This window comes from Trichosurus vulpecula, chromosome 6, assembly GCF_011100635.1.
Source record: "Trichosurus vulpecula isolate mTriVul1 chromosome 6, mTriVul1.pri, whole genome shotgun sequence".
NCBI classification, from domain to species: domain Eukaryota; kingdom Metazoa; phylum Chordata; class Mammalia; order Diprotodontia; family Phalangeridae; genus Trichosurus; species Trichosurus vulpecula.
Window position 1 is genome coordinate 276,547,846 of NC_050578.1, and position 19,222 is coordinate 276,567,067.

Sequence of the window (19,222 nt, forward strand, 5' to 3'; positions counted from 1 at the left end):
GGTGGTCGAGACTAGGCCCCACCCTTGCCTCAATCCATGACTCCACCTGTGTGTTCTGATAGCCTAGGATGGGTTCTGGCCTTGGCCTCTCCTTGTCTCCTTCTCACTCCATCCCCTGCCTTGCTGTTGTCTTGACCGATCCCAACTGGAATCTGAAGATCATTCTGTTTTCAGATCTCCTCCAAGGTCCCCCCTGGGTTGTGTATTAGGTCACCGAGCTGGCCCTTTCTTTTGGCTACTGATGCTCAGAGGCATGCATATACTGATCACTCATACCCAGTGACCCACTGGGGGGTGGCTTTGAACCCCTCTTGGTGCTCTGACAGGCTAGGACTGAGATCTTGCCAGAGGTCAGATGGGGTTGCCTCTAGTGAGGTCCTACTCAGGGTTTCAGACCCTGTTTACCTGACTCCCTCCCTGCTCCCCCCCTTGCCCCTGGAAAATCCTATCTCCAAGCACCTGGGGCTCTGGGCTGCCTTTTTGTGCAGGCCAGGGTAAGACAGAGGAACATACTGGAGTTTCTCTCTGATCCACTGTTCCACTGGGTGCCTGCTTGGCACCTCCTGGCTCCTCTGTAGGGCTATTTATGAGAGAACAGAGCTCTTCTAGGACCTTTCACCTGCTAAACACACCTTTGCCCTGGTTTTCTCCAGGCCTGGAATGCTCTGCCCCCTGCCCTTCATTCTCCCGTCTCCCCCCACCCCAAGAAACCTCTCTTCGTTTCCCCAGGCGGAAAGAATGCTCCCCTCAACAAACCATTTTGGATTTGCTAATCCGTGCACATGTTATCCTGTGCCCTGCCCCACCCCCCCAATGATGTTCCTTGAGGCCTGAGACTTTCATTACTGTTTTTTGTCTCTCCAGGACCCAGCACAGTATCTACTGAATTCAGTCATCAACCCTGACGTTTGTTTTTCCAGAACCTGTCTTACAGTATCATAAGAGCTCAGATCCAGAGCTAAAAAGGCCTCAGAGATCTCCCCATTTTACATATGAGGAAACTGAGGCCCAGACTGGAGAAGTGACTTGCCCAAGATCACACAGGTGGTTAAGTTTCTGAACCTGGATTTGAACTCTGGTCCAGCGACTGCTCTAAGTTCAGGGCTGGTCTGATAGCAATGCTAGAAACCTGGGCTCCTCTGGCTGTAGTATCCCTCATGAAGACAGATTTGAAGATACAGGCTTTCTAGCCCTGAGTCTAAATGTGTGCCGGGGGCCCCTAAGCAGGTGGGCAGACCTGGGCTCTGTATCCCCTTCACCCCAGTAAGTAGGAGAGCAAAGGGCTCCGTCTCACACTGACTTCCTTTCCCCAGAGCTGAGCAGCAGAGGCCAGGGGAATTCTGGACACAGTGTCTGGAACCACGTGTGTTGGCCACCTCTGCAGCAGGACAGCACCTGCTTGGGGTCCCAGGGGTCCAAGGACAGAAGAAGGCCCCTACCACCTCTGTCAGGGGAGGAGGACTCTCCCCATGTGCTCACAAGGGAGTTGGCTGGGCCCAAGCATCCCAACACCAACTCTCAGAAAGGCTGAAGAAGAAACAAGACAATAGAGCCTCAGGGGCTGGGGCTGGGGGTGACCAGGCCACTTCCCACCAAAGCTCCCATGTTTCCCAGCTGCCTTCCCACCCAATGCAAACCCCTCTGTTTGGCACTGAAAGTCCTGTATACCTATTGGTCATCTGCCCAGAACGGTGCTTGGACCAGAAAAAGACAGTTCCTCCCTGGAGGAAGTGTACATTTTACCCGGAGGAAACTGTGTGTGTGTGTGTGTGTGTGTGTGTGTGTGTGTGTGTGTGTGAACGTATGTATAAACACACACACAACAGATGTATGATCAAAACGAAGTAATCTGGGTTTGGAGTCAAGAAGCTCTGAGTTCAAATCACTACTCAGCCACTGACTACGTCATAACAGCCTCAGTTTCCTCACCTGCAAAGTGAAAGAACAGTATTCAAATGTCTTTAAGGGCCATTCCAGCTCTGAAGCTGTGATCCTGAGAGTAGCAGACTGAGCGCTGGGTTCGGCCCTGAGTTCTAATCCTGCCTCGGACCTTATTAGTTCCACGGTCCTGGGCAAGTCACCTCGTCTCTCCTCTTCTGTACAATGCGCCCCCATAACGTTGTTGTGAAGCTCGAGTGAGATAATGGCCATGAAGCCCCCTCGAAAAGGTAGCTCCCAGGCATGACTATGCGCGCTCTCTCTCTCTCTCTCTCTCTCTCCCTGTCCAGTCTCCTCATGCCTTTGCGCCTCTTTCTTACTTTCTCTTCTTCCTTCTATCTCTTGGCAGACCACCCCAGGGGTCTCCTCCTACAAGAATCCTCTCCTGATTTCCCCAATTCAGAGTCAGTGCCCTCACCAGGCTCCCCAATTACTTTGTAAATTTTCTATTTTTCCTCATCTGTGGATTTTGCATTTCCTCGTTTGTTTGGTGCTGATAGAATGTGACCTTCTCAAGGTGAGAGGCTCATTCATCTTTTGTCCCTTATATCCCCTGTGCCCAGCACACAGTAGGTAGGCACACAGCAGGAACTTCATAAGGGAAAGGAGGGTTGCTAGTTCCTTACTATTCCCACAAACCCAACAGGGCTTGGGTCTCAGCTGCTTTAGGCCCCTGGCTGCTCAACAAGGGTGGGTCAGGGACAGCTTCAGTCTGCGGCACTCCCAGATGCACCCCCACACCGTCCTGTGTTTGTGCTTCTCTGCATACCTGTTGTTTTTGGCCCTACTGCTCAACACTCCCCTTCTTTCTATGTTCCCGTTAAAGCCCTATGTCCCCATGGTCTTCAAATCCCTGTTGCTTCCAGAACCAATTCAGATGCACCTGTTAGCGAGAGCTCTGGCTTCCTTGTTGTTCTGGCTTTTCCTTACATTTTCTACATCTGTGTTTCTAGGCAGTCCCAGATTCCTAGGTTCTTTCTATGCCCATATTCTTACATGTCTCCAGCTCTCTAGGGGAATGACAAGCTGCAGGGAGGGCAGGGTTAAATCTGTCTCAAAGAAACCTTTTTCTCTTCTGCTGTCTGATTTCGCCATCTCTCCTTCCATTTCCCAGGACCACTGCGTGCTGCCTTTCACAAATCCACATGCCTGCTCCCCTACGAACCCTCACCCTGTGTGTCCCCCTGGCCTCTGGTGGTTTACAAGGTACAGCCTGCTGGGCAGACCCTGCCAGGGCACACCAGCTAATCCAGATTACAGGATCACCAGCACCTTATTCTTAGCCATCAACCTCGAGGCTGGACCTGAGTAGCTTAAACTCTTACAGCTAGAGTTAATTCCACATCCTGGCAATTGCAGGCACAACACTTCTTCCTGAATCAACGCCCCAGCATTTAGATGGAAGCCCTGCCCACCTGTGTTCCTGTTTCCAGACATTTTCTCCATCCCCTTCTTCTTGGCTGGCTTTGTCAGAGGTCCTGCCTCCCAAACCCCAAACTTAGAAATGAGGCTGCCCCAGGCCCCTTTGCTGTTCCTCGATTCCCCATTTGCTACCAACTTTCAGTTCTTTCTCTGTCACCACAGTTCTTCGAGCACCCCCCCCAACTTTATTTTTTATTGACTTATCTTTGCACCTTTCCTCTCTTTCCAGCGCTCCTTGAGGGCAGAGTTGGGTTTTGCTATTTTCACCTTTGCATTCTCAGGGCCTGGCACACAGTAGGTGTCTAAGTGCTTGATGAGTGAATGGATGAATGAATGGGAAGGAGGGCGGCTGGTTCTGAGAAAAGGCTCTCCTTGCATTTACATAACAATTCCTAGCAACCCTTTAACAAGTACTGTTAGCCTCCCGTAAAAGGAGAAGTAAATGGAGACTGTGCAGAGCAAATCTCAGAACTGAGTCCTAAGAAGATGAGAAGCAAGGCTGTTTTGCTGGGAGGGAGGTGCGGTGGGGGGGGGGGGCTGTGAGGCTCGAGCCACAGACGCCTGAAGGGGGAGCGCACCTCCATTGACCGAGGGGGGAGCGCACCTCCATCAACGGGGGGGCCTCCATAGACCGAGGTGGGGTGCACCTACATCGACCGAGGTGGGGGAACCTCCATCGACCGAGGCGGGAGCGCACCTCCATCAACGGGGGGCCCTCCATAGACCGAGGGGTGGCGCACCTCCACCGACTGAGGGGGGAAGGTGCCTCCATCGACCCAGGTGGGAGTGCACCTCGGACATCCCAGGGGTAACTCCCCAGACCTTTGCTTTTCAGTCCAGGTTGTCCCCAAGGCTAAGTGGGTGCAGAATTTCTGTATCTGCAACTTCAGGATTCAGAGTGATGATGGAATGTGCCAGAGACATACTGAGCCAACACAGTGCCAGGAATATCTGACAAGGAGAAAGAAATGGAGTTCATGAAGTCTAGAATGGGATCCACATCAAGAAGGAGGAGAGAGAGCTGGTAATCGGGGCAGGGGTGGGGCGGACAGAAGCATAACAGCACTAGGGAGGACTAGATGGCAAGAGAGATGTGGAGTGCAGCATGAGGGCCAGGCAGGAGAGCAGAAGGCACCAGCAAGACGGGGAGCTAAGGATAGTTTACGTGACTTTAAGTACACACTGGTGGAAGAGAAAAGGAACAGAGAGCTACAGCGTCTGCCAGAGCGATCTGAAGCTTAAAAGTGGAGGGTGGCTGCCCAGGAAGGGGACCGAGGGAGCTTCTTGGAGCCCATGGAGTCCTGCAGGATTGTGCTCCCGGACCCAGGTGCAGGGTCCAGACCCCACCTCTGAAATCGGGTGGCCGGCCTCCCCTCCTGAGCCATCATGCTCCCTCTCAGGAGGGTACCCCGTGTTCTCTGCCCTTTCCTCCCCAGGCCTTTAATCCTTCCGAGGGCACTCCAAAGTTAACTAATGGAGGGGCATATTTAGAACTCACTGCCCACTGCACTTTCAAACCCCACGCCCATTTGGATGACCTGGCCCACACAGAAACTGCCAGTTCTCCTGCCCTGGGAGGCAGCTGGTTTTGGGGTGGAGGAGGGCAGCTGTTGAAACAGCCTACAGGAACACTGGCAGCAGGTTAGGGCAGGGTCGAACCTGTATCTAAGAAAAGCCGTCATGGGAGCCCACGGGGTGTGGTTTGGGAGATCTCCCAGAACTGGAGCAAAAGTGGATGGGAAGAAACGATTGTAGCACTGGACTTGGCAGCAGTGCCCCAGCGAAGGGGCCATGCCCGGCGGAGGGGCTATGCCCAGAGGCTCCCTGCCCAGGCACACACATAAAGATCACCTTTGCCAGCTCCTTCCCACAGAGGCAGGGCCTTGACTCTTCCCTATGGGCCGTTCCCCTTTCTCAGCGGGATCTGAGGGCAGACCCATCCGGGCAGGGGCTGCTTCCCCTGATGGACGCGGCAGCGTCTCCAATTGTTCCTCTGGACTGCTGACAATGCCTGTCACAGCCACACGGCTACCCGGCTACCCTGACACTTGCTGGGGGTGGGGGGAAGATGAGCACAGGGCCCGAGACACACAGATTCACACATGTCCCCAGTAACTGGAGATGAACATGTCGCCACCGGAGGCGGCCACTCAGCCTCCCGACGACAAAACCACTTCGGCATCCCTGGCAGAGGCCCTCTGGGAGAGGTGAGGACCGCTAATCCCCTGTCCCACCCCCTTCAGGGAATCGGTCACAAATATCTTCAAAGCCCACTGGGTTGCAAACGCCAGGGACACCTGAAAAAGCAGACCGCCTCAATATCTCCTGCCAAGCAGCTGCCAGTTCTGCCCCCCACTCCCTGGCAGGGAAGCCCCCTTTATCTAACAGGAGCCCTGAGCTGCCCTCCTCCTCCCCGCCCTCACCGGCCGGCTTCTGCCAGCTGGGGCTCGGCGCACCCCCGCCGCCGGATGCACAAAGCTGAGCTCATCACCAGCACCGTCACGGCCGCCCCCCCCACCCCCGCCCGACAAAGCGCCCCCCCCGGTCCCGCACTGGCTCCCTCCCTCCCTACCTCGGAGGCCCGGCCAGGCCACGATCGCGATCAACCGATGGGACGCCGCGGCCGGGACGGGACCGTTTGGGGGGAGCGGGGGGTGGCGGCCGGTCTTCGGCACCGGTGCGGCCGCCGGCGGGGGCGGGGGAGGAGGCGGAGCGGAGCGCCGGGCAGCTGCCCGGCACACGCGCGAGGCTGGAGTGGAGCGGAGGGCGCGCGGAGCGCGGGGCTGGCAGCCGGCCGCCGGCGGGCGCGGGGTGCGGGTGCGGGTGCGGGCGCGCGGCGGCGGCGGTGACGCGCGGGCCGGGCGCGAGCAGCAGGAATGCGGCGGCGGCGGCAGCAGGCAAAGGAGGACAATAGCCGCCCCCCGCCGCCCGCTCCCTCGGGATGCGGGGCGCTCGGCACCATCTGGAGCCGCGGCCCGGCCCCCCAGCCCGGCGCCATGGCAACCGGGCGCGCGCGGGGGTGGTCCCGGCCCCCCAAAGCGACAGCCCGGGGGTCGCCTCGGCCTCCAGGGACTTACTGGAAGCCTTGTAGCAGAGCTCTGTGCGGTGCCCGGCCTCGGCTCTGCGTCTCACAATTCCTCCTCCGACCCTGCCAGCTCTCGGGCTCGCCCCTTCCTCCGGCTCTCCTCCATTTATTCTCTCCGGAGTCTCTGCAGGCGGGCGGGCGGGCTGCGTTCTAGTCCAAGGCTTTTCCACTAACTCCCCCCCTTCCCATCAATCAGCCTCTCTGACCTGTCCTCACTCACTGCAGCTTCCCAGCCCCACTTATCAACTCAGGGAATTCTGGCCCAAAGGCGGCCCAGATTTCTGGGTCTGGGACAAGAGGATCATGCTGACATCAGACCCTTCTGTGGCTGATGCTGAGAGGCTGTTTCTCTGAGAACTCTATTCGTTCCTCGGTGGCCTGAGGCCCTAAGCCAAGGCAGCTGGAACTGGGGATCAGTGTGGACCACCTCCCACAGGGGGAGAGCTAGAAGGGACCCTGAGGTGATGGAAGCCACACAATTAAAGATGGAGAAACAGGCGCTGGGGGGTGGGGAGTCTAAGGCTCCAGCTTTCTGCATTATGCTGTCTGAGCTGAGAAAATTCTAACCAAAAAAGCCTTTCAGTTTTAGATTTTTCTCCTTATGGTGGTTCACATGTTTAGAAGCTGGTAACAAACTGTACTATAAGGAGAGGCCAAAGTGGCTTTTAATCCCTAACTTCTGGTATTCCTGTGCTCTTTTTAAGATTAAAGATTAAACAGACCAAGGGAAGCCATGGAGGGATCATATCAAGTACTGGATAGAGGCAGGGTGAAGTCTTGCTTTCAACCTGGCCTTTGCCACAACCTTCATTGAGGGATGCAGGCCTACTGGAGAAAAGGCCTGCCATCACTTCCACCCCCCCCCCCCAACTCCATTTATTCAGGTCCCAGTTAGGAGAGAAGCTAAGTGACCCCAATGTTTCCCAGGGATCTCTGACAGAAGCTAGGACTGAACTGTCCAATGTGATCAATCCACAAATGTAATAGTAGCCAGGGGTCCTTTCTAGGTCTACATTTGGCAGGGAGGAATAACTGGGCCAAACAAAGCCTCTTCCCTAGAAGCTGCTGCTGCCCAGGGCAGGTCTCGTCCAGTCCCACGGGCAGTACTTGGTGGTTCTCTAACTCTGTTATACCTGTTTTTAACAGCAGCGACTTCAGGCCAGTCCAACCAAACCAGGGTGGCTAAGACCTAAGGTAGAGCAGCTCATTAAAAACACATTTATTTAAAATAAAGACACGTGCTAGATGACAGGATAGTCAAGGTGATTTGAACCGGCTTGTTCCATCCACACATAAGATGGCTTTCGTGCCCGTCCTACTGCTGTTGACCTTTATTAGGATGAGGCAGGATAATTAAAGCTACAGTGCACCTGCCAGGAATATCCATCACCCTACAGGTTAAGTGCCCTGGAGGTTTTGGTGATGGAAAGGGCCTGCAGAGCACAGTTCCCACAATCAGGGAAAATGTGTTGGGCTCCAGACATGGCAGCCTGAGGCCCAGAGGGGTCAGCACTCTCAAAGGCAAGGCCAAGCCTCGAGTCTGGCCCTCCTGGCTCCACACTGTGCTCTGCCCCGCCCTCTCCCTGCACAAGATGCTCTTAGAGGCATATTATATACACACATGTATTATTCTATATCTTAATAGTAACTTCCTCTTAGGTGATCTTTTTGATAAACCCCTGAATGAACACTTTGCAGACATTTCAAACCTTTTAACCATCAGAAGGCAGGCAGTTCCCTAGAGTCAATACATCTTAAATGCCATGGCATATTTCACTTACCTTGAGGGAATTACCTTTGTTTAGTGGTACTAATGCAAAACAAATTAAAGGCTATTCCATAACATGTATCAAGGATTTCCTTTGCACAAGACCCAGACTGGGGAAAACAGTGGTGACGTGAATGTGGGGCAATCACCTTCTTTCCTCCCCTCCAGCAGGCCCAGTGTGAGGCCCACCCGAGGGTTGCTCCTCCAGGGGGAGGAATGACTAAGCCCAGCGGGCAGAAGGACACAAGTCTGGGAAGTTTTCGGGCAAAGGATGATTTCAGCCCAGCAACTTGGAAGCCTGATGACCTAAAGTCAGAGATAAGGGATTACATCAATGAGGTGCTCTTGGCATCAGAAGAGAAACCCTGCCATCGAGGAAGTGGGCAGTCTTAGCTTCTCCATAAAATGGAGGTTTTCTGAGCGCTAAGAGCTACCCCATGGAACTCCTGCGCACAGTAGGAGCTCAGTTAAAGTAGCAGACTCATTAATTATTCTGGAGAAACTGAAGCTGATTTGTTAGACTTTTATTTTTGTCCAGTTTTGGTTCACAATGTTCCTTGTCTGCACATGTTCAGTCTGTGCTCCCAAACTCTAATCTGCAAGCCTGAAATCCTCACCAGAAGTGGGCCCAGAAACGTGCTACCAGGATGACACCTGAAAGGCCTGCCTACACCTGGTGCAGGCTGGGACCGAGCACAAATCTGAATGATTCCTAATGCAAGAAGTGAGTCTAGCAGAGCTTAATCTTCAGCCTGAGAAAGCTGGTGCTTTACTAGGCACACAATGTTCCAGGCATTTCTTTGTTTCGAGAAACTCCAGTCACGGGTGCTTGGGAACATCCAGCACCTTGGAAAAAGACACTGCCTCCAGGACCAGGCTGCAGCCTTGAGATTGGTCCCCACACTCCCCGTAAGAGCTCAGTGCTGAGAGGCCTTAAACAACCCCTGAGAGGGAAGGAACAAGGTTCAGCTGACACTACCAGGGCCATCGTGGCTGCAGCTGGAAGCCAGTTGTCATTAGCGCTGAGCTCTGAAGCTGGAGTTGGACCAGAGACAGTTTCTCAGCCTTTTCTCCCCCACACACCAGTCTGCTCATTTGGGCTTTTGCACCCAGCCAAGGGACAAATGTGGTTCCAAGGAGCGAGAACTGGAATTAAAAGCAGAAAGAGCTGGGTTCAAATCCTGATCCAGACACACACTGGTTGTGTGACTCTGGGAGAAGAGCACGCTGGCCCACAGTCCCTTACTTCTGGTCGTCTGGTCAGAGGGCTCATAGCTTTAGAGCTGGAAGTTCTCTCAGTGTAGAGAGGAGCAAAGTGAAGCCCAGAGCTGTGACTTACCCAGGGTCACTCACACAGGCCATAACCAGGAGTCCATTCAGCAGCTCTTTCAGAAGCTGGAATGTAGTGTGTATGGAAACCCCAGCTAAGGGATCTTTGACCATTGCCTTTCTTCTCTGGGCTTTAATACACTCTGATCTAGCTTTGCTTTGTCCTCCCCAGCATCTTTGGAGGAGAAAAGAGAAGGAAAATGAAGATGGGAGCAGGGCTCCCTCCTGCCATGCTCACCCATGGGCTGTCCCATTCTTGAGAAGCAGCCCCTCTCTCCTCTACAATGTGCTGCTTCTGCCTCAGCCCTGCCCTGGCTCCTTCTGAGTACTTATCGGTCCCAGGACCCAGCCGTAGAACGAAACAGAGGCGTTCATTCTCCACCGACTCCAGAGGCCAATGACTCCTCTCGCCTCCGCTTCGGCCAGTCTCCTCATTTAAAAAACAGGCTATAATAATAGCTCCTCAATCCCAGGGGGTGAGAATGAAACAAGATCGCACTGTAGATAAAGAGAAGGGACTGGACCTGACCTAGCATTTCATTGATAGAGGGACTTCCCAGAGGAGGAAATTCCCTCCATCCTGACACTTTCTCTGCAGTGCTAGAGGTGCCTGGAAGGCCTAAGCAGTGACTTGCCCAGGGTCACTGAGCCTGACCTCAGGGCACGCTTGTTATTCCCAAAGCCACACTGCCCCTCAGTGTATAGGAAGCTGAGTCCATTTTTACTTAGCACACATTCAGCCCTGAGCTGTCTCTGCTTTTCCTCTGACCAGACCTTGCTGGAAGAGCCTATAACACCGATGTTGGCAGCTGGTGGTACGGGGTGAGGGCAGACCCCAGGGCCTTGTTGAGGGGGGCCTTTGGGGGAGTCCTGGTGCCCAACAGTTGTGCAAACACAGAGGAGGCATCTGCCTCTCAAAAGCCCAGGTCCCTTCTCTGTAATGTGGCAATCCTGGCCACACTGGTAACTTCCCAGAGTCGTGAGAACCCAAAGAGCTCATGCCACTCCTCCAGCTACGGAATGTTACTCCAAACCCAGCTTTGTCTCACTTTAAGCAAACCCAGTGTTTGCTTCACTCAATAATTTTCCATTTCATGAAATAATGCAATCATCTTATTGGATGTGACCCCCTCTTTAGTGCATTTTAAATATAGCTGACTGACAAAGGACCAGATCACACCCTGGGACATCTCTACAGCTAGCATACCTGTAATACCACCAGCCCCTTGGGAGGGCAGTCAGCCACGTTCAGCTATGACAACACACTTCTGAAGCATTTCTCTTGCCCTTTCTCTAAATAACTCACAAAATCTTTGTAGATCTGATTCTCATCATATCCTATCTCTGGGAGAAAGTATCTAGGGAATGAATGTTCTTCCTATAGGAGGGAGGCAATATGGCATAATGGGTAGAGAGTTGGCTTCGGGTTCGAGCTGTGACCCTCACCTCCAGGGCACTTAACCTCTCAGGGCTCCAGGCAGTTCCCTAAGACTCAGAGTTGGGGAGCTTCTGCCCCCAAGAGGAGGAGTTTCTGCCCCCAAGAGTGCCCTCTATGAATGACATCCCCAGTGCAGACCCTCATAATGAGGGAACGGGGATTAGGGCAAGTGAACAAGGAGAGGAGAAGGCTCAGGCAGCTTGGGCTGATACCTAGGTACCCAGTAACATTGCCCCATGGCTGCTTTTTTCTGGATAGCAGCTTATTTAATTTTTGGTAAGTATACTTTTATTTAGTGTGGCAGAGGGAGACTGAAAGTTGGTGAACTGGAGGACAGATCTGCTCCTAAGGCAGGAGCTAGTGAGAAACAGTGGGTGGTGCAGTGGTTAGGGCGCTGGGTCTGAGTCACTGGGCAAGTCATTTCACCCTGTTGGCCTCAGTTTCCTTATCTGTAAAATAAACTGGAGAAGTAAACGGCAAACCGCTCCAGTGTCTCTATCAAGAAAACCCCAAATGGAGTCCTAAAGGTCGAACAAAACTGAAATGACTGAACAACAATGAGGAACAGCCCCAATTCAGAGAAGCCAGAAGGGAAAGAACGCAACTGGAACAAAACTCTACTCCCCGCCCTTTTCAGCTCCAGCTTCTGGAGTCAGCTCCAGAGAAGCAGATAAAAATCTGCTGGAGGATGGATCCCTGGTCTAGGGAATGGCCTTGCTCCTCTTTTGATCTCTGGGTTAACGGGTCTCCTGGGTAGCACAAGACCAGAATTTCCTTAGCCACACATTCCCAGAGGCCACATTCAACAAAGAATACTTCCTTCTCTGCTAGCAGACAGCAGGATGGGAAAACAGATCCAGCCCTGCCTATGGACAACATGAAAAGTCAGTCACAGAGGGCAGAACTGCTGGGTGACATTTCTGATGGTCTCCTGAGTCAGGGTAAAGACTAGAGATGGAGATGGGGCCAGAAAGGGTGAAGATCGCCTGGGTAGCCCCTGAGAATTCAGGGAGCTGAACCCATCAAGCTAGCCACCTGTGACGCACTATCACTGCAAAGGTGGAGAAAGACAAAAGCATCTTCTGGCCTCTGTTCCCCACCTCCTAGCACAAATGTTGGGACCACCCCAGCTCTAACCCCTACAGCAAAGCAGGGGCAGTTGAGTAGTTTGGCTGTCCTAGATTCTGGGCTCCAGGTGGAGAGGGCCTCAGGAAGGTGAGGGGCTGAGCTAATCTGAGCAGCATGGCCCCATTTCCAGGGATGTGATTAGTAGAGAAGCATCTGGGACTTGCTCCATTTCAGGAAACCCGGTTATGTGAAGTGGTGGGGGGCAGGCTTTGCTTAGGACCTGATTCTGTTAACCCCTTCCAACTCCTTGTGGGGAAACAAGACCTCTCAAGAGCTGCTTCAGTCCCTGGGAGTACCTCATCTCCCTCGATCCTAAGCTTTCCTGGTCAGTGTCCACAGGAACATTTCTCCCTTCCTGCCTCAGCCTCTTCCCTGGGGATCCTGCAGGAGAGCAGAACAAGGCTGGGGGCAGGGCAGTATAGGAGACAAAAGGGGAGTGTATGAGAGGGAACCAAGGATTGAAAAAGGGAGAATCCCAACAGAAAAGGGGCTGGTGAAGTCACATCCCAACTCTGCCACCAACAGCTATGTGACTCGGGATGCCTCGGTTTCTTCAAATGCAAAGTAGTGATAACATGAATTAACTACCCAACAGGGCTCTTGTAAGGCTCAAACAAGATGGGTTGAGGAGTGGGAGAGGGCAGAGGGCTAGCTGTGTGGCCCTGCATGGTCCCTGAGAGGCTGCTGCATCTCCAAGGCTCCTGTCTGTCACCGGCATCCCCAGGGGTTGTTCCCACAACAAACTGGACCCCTAGACTTGGCAGAGTCCTTAGACAAGGGGGCACAGATCAAGGTCCTTCTCATCAGTGCCGGACTCAGCCCCACTTCGGTCCAGAGCCAGCAGGGAGAGGGAACCCCGAGAACTTAGTAACCGGGGTTCTAGCCCCAGCTATGCTACCCACCCGGCACTACAGTGGACAGAGCCTGAGCCTGGAGAGAGGAAGACCTGAGTTCCAATCCAGCCTCAGACACTAGCTGTGTGACCCCAGGCAAGTCACATGACCTGTTTGCCTCCACTTCCTCCTGTGTAAAATGGGGATCCTAATAGCACCTTCCTGCCGTGACTGTTGGATCAAATGAGGTAATAGCTGCAAAGTGTGCAGCACAGTGCCTAGCACATAGTAGGGACCTTTTGAATGTACCTTCCCTTTCTGGGTCTCCACCTCTTCGACCCATCAACAGAACAACAAAGAGGCAGGGGGAGAAGGACTTAAAGACCCCACCTAGCGTCTGAGCTTGGATGGCTTGGCACTGAATCCAATGCTGTGTTGGGCACAGGCCCCGAGATCAAGGAGCAGAGCTGAGGATGAGGAGGAAATCTGGGGCAATCATTCATAAATCCGAGAGCTCCCCAGGAAAGGCGGTCACAGCGCCCTTAGCTCTCCTCAGGAGAACCAAGAACCCTTTATTGGGCCAAATGCCCTTAGGGTGGGTGTGGATTAGGGCGACCACGATCAATAACCTTGAAAAGCAAGCTCCACGCAGACCCGCTGTACTAGCACAATCCCCTCACTCATGCTCACCTTTGTGGGTGACCAGATACCTCTAGGTAATTGTGTAAGCCCCTGAAGCCCTTGAGACCTTGGGGTGGGGGAGTGTCAAGGGTCACAAACCAGCTTTCCATGACTCCTTCCCAGGGGTTACACTTAGAAATCAGGGCTGACGACTGCTCCAGAAACAGCTCTTCTTCCCCCTCCATCCCTCTCCCCATCCTCCCATCCCTCCTCTCCTCCATTCTTCCTTTGTTCTTCCCTCCTCCCATTCCAGCTCTTCCCATTCCTCCATTCTCTCCATCTTCCTTCCCCCTCCTCCCATCCCTCCATTCTCTCCTCCATTTTCTCCTCCATTTTCCTTCCTTCCCCCTCCTCCCATCCCTCCATCTTCTCGGTTTCCTTCCCTCCCCCTCCTCCCACCCCTCTATCTCCTCCTCCATCCCCTCCACTCTTCCTTCTTCTCATCTCCTCATCCCTCTCCTTCATCTTCCCTTCCCTCCCCCCTCCATCCTCCCTTCCCTCTCCATTCTCCCCTCCTCCCATCCCTCCCCTTCCATCTCCTCTTCCACTCTCCCTTCCTTCCCCCTCCTCCCACCCCTCCACTCTTCCTTCTTCTTATCCCTCCCCCTCCCTTCCCTCCCCCTCCATCCTCTCCTCCATTCCCCCTCCACTCTCCCTTCTTCCCACCCCCCCCCTCCTCCCTTTCCTCTCCCCTCCACCCTCCATCCTTCCCGGCCCCCCAGCGGAGGGTCTCGCGGAGCCGATAGCCCCGATGGGACACGAGTTCAAGTCCTTCCTTCCTCTTCCTGACTGAGAGGCCCTGGACCAGCCCCAGGTCCGAGGAGGGGACGTGCAAGACCACGTAGGGGAGGGTGATGGAGGGAGGGTCTGGGTGCGAATGGTGCACGGACACGGACACTGCCGGACCGACACCTCCCGCCTCCAGGGGCGCGGCCTCGCTCACCTGGCACCTGCCGGCGGCGTCCCGGGTCACAGGTCACACAGGTCACGGGGTCACGGGCTGCGCTGGTCCGCCGGGGCCGCTCGCCCCCGCCCCCGCCGCTGCCCGCTGGCAGCCCCCCAGAGCCGGGCCCGGCCGGCTCCCGGCCATCCCTGCCCCGGCCCGCGGGGCCCCCTCGGCGCCGGGGCTGGCCCGGCCCGGTTCGTCAGCGGGCGCCCGCGGAGGCGGGCTGGTGGGCGGAGCTGCGGGGCGGCCCGCCTCCCTCCGGCCCCCGCCTACCCTGCCTACCCCGCCTCCACCTCCGCCTCCGCCTCGGCCTCGGCCTCCGTCTGGAGCTCGGGCGGGCGGAGGGGAGTGGGCAGGGCGGCGCTCGCGAGAGGAAGAGCCGAGCGCGCAGGCGCGCGGAGCCCCGGCCGCGGAGGCGGGGCGTCAGAGGCACGCGCCGGAGTCGGCCACTCGTGCGCAGGCGCGGGCGCGCGGCGGGAGAGACGCCCGCGTGAGGAGGCGTCGGCGGCGTCGTGGGCGATGGAGGCGAGGGCCGTGTGTGAGGTGATGGTGGCGCGGTGGGGCGGGGCTGCGGCGGGAGGAGGATGGGGGCGGGAGGCTCAGGGCCTTCTTTTTGCAAAGGTCCATTTTTTGTTGGCTTCTTTGGTCCTGACGTCACCTAGATCCCCCTCCCCCCAAGGACGAAGCGAGAGAAGAAGCCATCTGGGCCTGGGGGAGCGCCCGAGCACGCGCATGCGCGCCTCCGCGGGCTTCTTACAGGTCTAAGAGTGACGTCACCGCGCGCCCGCTGACGTCATCGCTTCTCCCAGAACCCCATGCCTGGCTTCCGTTTCTGGTCCCTTCCCCCAGGCGGTGGGCCGCTATGTGCTTTGTGCTGCCTGGAAAAGGGTTACTGTGAATATTTCAAAGAAAGAAGTGACTTCATTGAGGGCCCTGCCTAGCCGTTGGGTGTGGGCAGTTTGGCCATTTTATTTGCGTAATTCCAAATGACTTTCCAGAGTGGTTGTGCTCATTTACAGCTCCACCAACAATGCATCAGTGTACCTGTCTTCCCACTTTTTTAGCCTTGTTTTAAAAACAATTACTTGTGCACACCTAAACTCCTGGTTACGAGTTTTGCAGCCAATTATCACCTCTTAATACATTAACAATAACAGCCCCATCCACCCTCCCGTTCTTTGCCCTTACACCAACTTGCTATCACTTTCACCACCTTCCCTCGGGTCATGTGCCACTCAACTTGCTTTTCTCTGCCCTTGTTCTATTTTTCTGACTCACCTTGCTTTGCTAGCTTTTTCCTTCCTCAGGTTCTACTTCCTACTTCAGGGCTCTACTCCTTGATCTTCCTTAAACTTTTTTTTTATCTTTCTAAATTGCCTTTTATTCTGCTCCTATTTGAACTGAACAGTAGAGTACAGACCAGTATCTGGGCCTGAAGATTATTCTCCTTCCTGTTTTCCTAAAGTTCTCACAAATTTCACCAAATTTGTCTTCCTTAAATTCTGCCTCACACCTCTACGAGGCACCTACACAATTTCCTTCTCATTATCTCTGCCAAGTCTAATTGAAATACTGATTTACAGTTAGTAGGGACCTCAAAGTCCATCTCATCTAACTTCTCTGTTTTGTAATTGAGAACACTGAGGTCCAGAGAGGTCTTGCTCCTTTCAAACTATCTCTCATGGAAGCCAGAAGTAGAATGCTTTGGTAGAGGGCTCAATACATTGATGGATTAATGACCTCAACACTGTAGATACTCCCACCTTTGGTGAAGACTGAAATCCATCTGTGACTTCTCATCCTGTGCAATTCTTCTGTCCATGCTTTTCTGTAGTGCATTTGCTTAATACTTAAGAGCCTTCTGCCAGTTCCTTAATATCTTGTGGCCGTCTCTAATCCCTATTCCTATGTGAATGGCTGATCTCCTTTTGGGGTCATTCATTTGCTTGCCAATCTCTCTTATGCTCCTTTCTTTCTTTTTTTTTTTTATTATGCTCCTTTCTTAACATAAGTCATGATTGACGATTACTGTGCATCTTTCCAGGAGATCACAGTGAACCCATAATTTTCAGTCATGAGAAGTGAGAATACAGATATTTTAAAAAATGGCTTGTGAGATCATTGACGGTAATATATACAATACAGGCAGGCTAATCTCTTCCTTGTTCATTTTGGGAGCCATTTCCTTTCATTATCTTCAGTTCCCTGTCCAGGATTTATGTGCTGATGGATTAATTAAATGGGCTGCATGTATGCAAGACACATCTGGGCATGTTCTTCTTTCATCCATTAGTTTTTGTCTCTCTACCTTGGACTCTTCTGAGTGTCCTATTGAAAGCAAAAACTAAAATTGGATAATATCTCTCTTTCATTGCCTTAGTGTTGTGTTATAAAAATGTAACATATTACACAAATGTAATAGTACTGAAAAATTCTATTCCTGTTTTAAATTTATTTTTAAAAGAGTCAATGTTTTATCAGAAAAATCAAGAAGGATCTGGAAATTATAGCCATGATCTTTTTTTCTAAATGGAGTCAGCTCATGTTCAGTGTAAATGAACTGATGCTATGAGAGAGAATAAGTGACTAATTATAAATTACTCATGAGGAATGGTTAGAGTGATTCAGGAAAACAATATTGATGATCATAATCCTGTTCAATTACCTGTGTTGCCCTTAATTAATAATAATAATAATAATTTTTCAGTTCCTTCTTTCTGCCTATGACATACCATAATTGTTATGACCAGATAAACTTTGAATACAAATTAATTTGGCTCTGTTTCCTATAACACAGTCTTTTATGTCTCAATTCCTTTGGTGGCAGTTTTGCTCAGACACACCATCTCTGCTCAGAACTGAAGCTCCAACTGTTATTAGTTTATCACTGGAAATGTTATAATGTACCATTTATTGTTACCCTAATGCCTAATATGAGTTAAGCCCTCCCTCTGAGTTGTGATCTTTTCAGATTTTTTTTATCTTTTCAGATTTTGAAATACATAATCATTCGCTGGAAAAGGGAAGTGGCAGAAATAAGCCGGGAAGCATTGTTAGAAGGGGAGCTGTTTATTTCCATAGAAGAATCAAGTTCCCAGCATCAAGCAGACCCTTTTCATTATGTGACAACCAGTAAGTTGAGCAAAAGGAGCTGAGTTTCTGTGTTTCATGCTATTTTATATTTTATTTTGTTACCATAACTGTTAAAGTTTATTTTGAGATTTTTATCTTAAGCCAGCCTTGAATTGATCTTTTTATTCTCAATGCTGGTGACTGTTTCATGATTCAGATCTGGCATGGGACCGCCACCCTGCTCAAATGGTTACTCAGCAGATATTCGGTGGTGGAATATTCACGTTACCCAGTATAGGATTGCTTGCCTCAGTCATTCAGCTTGGAGTAGCACCTTCAGAAAAAGGGCAAGCCTTAGGGAGAAGGAAGACTTGAGAGATTACCAGCTCACACATTGACCATCTTGACTTTCAGCTAGCTTGAGAGCATTTCTAAGCTCGTGCCATTTGTCAGAGGCCTGCAGTTTGCCCAGCCCTTGTTCTAAGCCATTAGCTCCTGCCTGCCCCCATTGCTTTGCTGTGCGTTCCACAGACTTAGATCTCTGCTCGTTGGTGACTCAAACACCTACAAGCTTCTTTAGCTCTCAAGAGATCGACCATTTCATTACTACTCTTTTTTTGGCTTGCTCCTTAGGTATCCTATAGGACTAGAGTGAAAGTCTGTCACGGGCTAAACTTTATGTTTTAGGAAGGCATGCTTACAGTGGTAGTAATAAGTACATAGTAGTTCTAGGACCAGAATATTAGAATGGAGAATGGGCTCCAGGGATGTGTCCCAGGGACTGTTTTCCTTTATTTGTATGCCCAGCCATTACACAGTGTCAGTGCTTCATCAATGCTTGGTGCCTGACTGAGCCACCCCTCTTAGGGGAGGGAGACACAGGTGATGAAAGGTGTGGACATGGAACATCGGCTGTGAAGCCTGTATGACCTGGTCAGAAAAGCCCAGCATAGGGAACAACTAGAGCACAGCAGAGACTTCTCCCCCTGATAATCTCATTGCATACATCACCTTTCAGTTCTGAAAGAGTAAAGCTGGTACTTTATAAATTTGTTTAATAGTGACCGACTTCCTTTCCACCTATGTAACTTGAAAATAAGGGCCAGGACCCTTCAATTGACTATTATGCTGGAAATGCTCTGGTAACTGGCTACATGTTACAGTTTTCCTGTAACCCTTCTATATTCAGTTCAGCATCTGAAAGAAGCAATTAAGGCATTGAACTTGAGACCAACGGTTAGCCATCAGGGATCATCCCCACAGCAGTGGTCTGGCCAAAGCTATGTTTGTGGTCAGTACATAGGAGATACATACCTCAGGGCATAACATAGTATTGGGATTTTGATTTAACAGTTCATCTATTTATGTGAGCCCTTTTAATTGCTATATGAAAGCTAGCTATCATGTGTCTCTTGTATTTATAATTAATCTGTGTTCATTCATTTTGATGTTTCAAATAGAACCAGTTTCACAGTTCCTTTTCTGTTGATGCTTTGTGTACTTCGTGTATTTCTTACAGTTACCTTTGCGGGAAGCACATGTGGTGACATAGGGTCCAAGCAGTTCCTAAAAGGTAAATAAC

The 19,222-nt window shown here is 52.2% G+C and overlaps 2 protein-coding genes across 2 annotated transcripts in view; one reads left to right on the forward strand and one right to left on the reverse strand.

Moving 5' to 3' along the window:
- SPTBN2 (spectrin beta, non-erythrocytic 2) overlaps positions 1-14,670 on the reverse strand; it is a 44,611-nt gene extending 29,941 nt beyond the window's left edge. Inside the window, exon 1 of the mRNA XM_036762901.1 lies at positions 14,566-14,670. The gene's annotated coding sequence lies outside the window, so the exon portion shown is untranslated. The remainder of the gene's footprint in view (positions 1-14,565) is intronic.
- A 417-nt stretch (positions 14,671-15,087) lies between these two features.
- C6H11orf80 (chromosome 6 C11orf80 homolog) overlaps positions 15,088-19,222 on the forward strand; it is an 89,687-nt gene continuing 85,552 nt past the window's right edge. The window contains exons 1-3 of the mRNA XM_036765306.1: positions 15,088-15,111; positions 17,559-17,700; positions 19,160-19,213. Coding sequence (XP_036621201.1) covers positions 15,088-15,111; positions 17,559-17,700; positions 19,160-19,213 — 220 coding nt within the window. The remainder of the gene's footprint in view (positions 15,112-17,558; positions 17,701-19,159; positions 19,214-19,222) is intronic.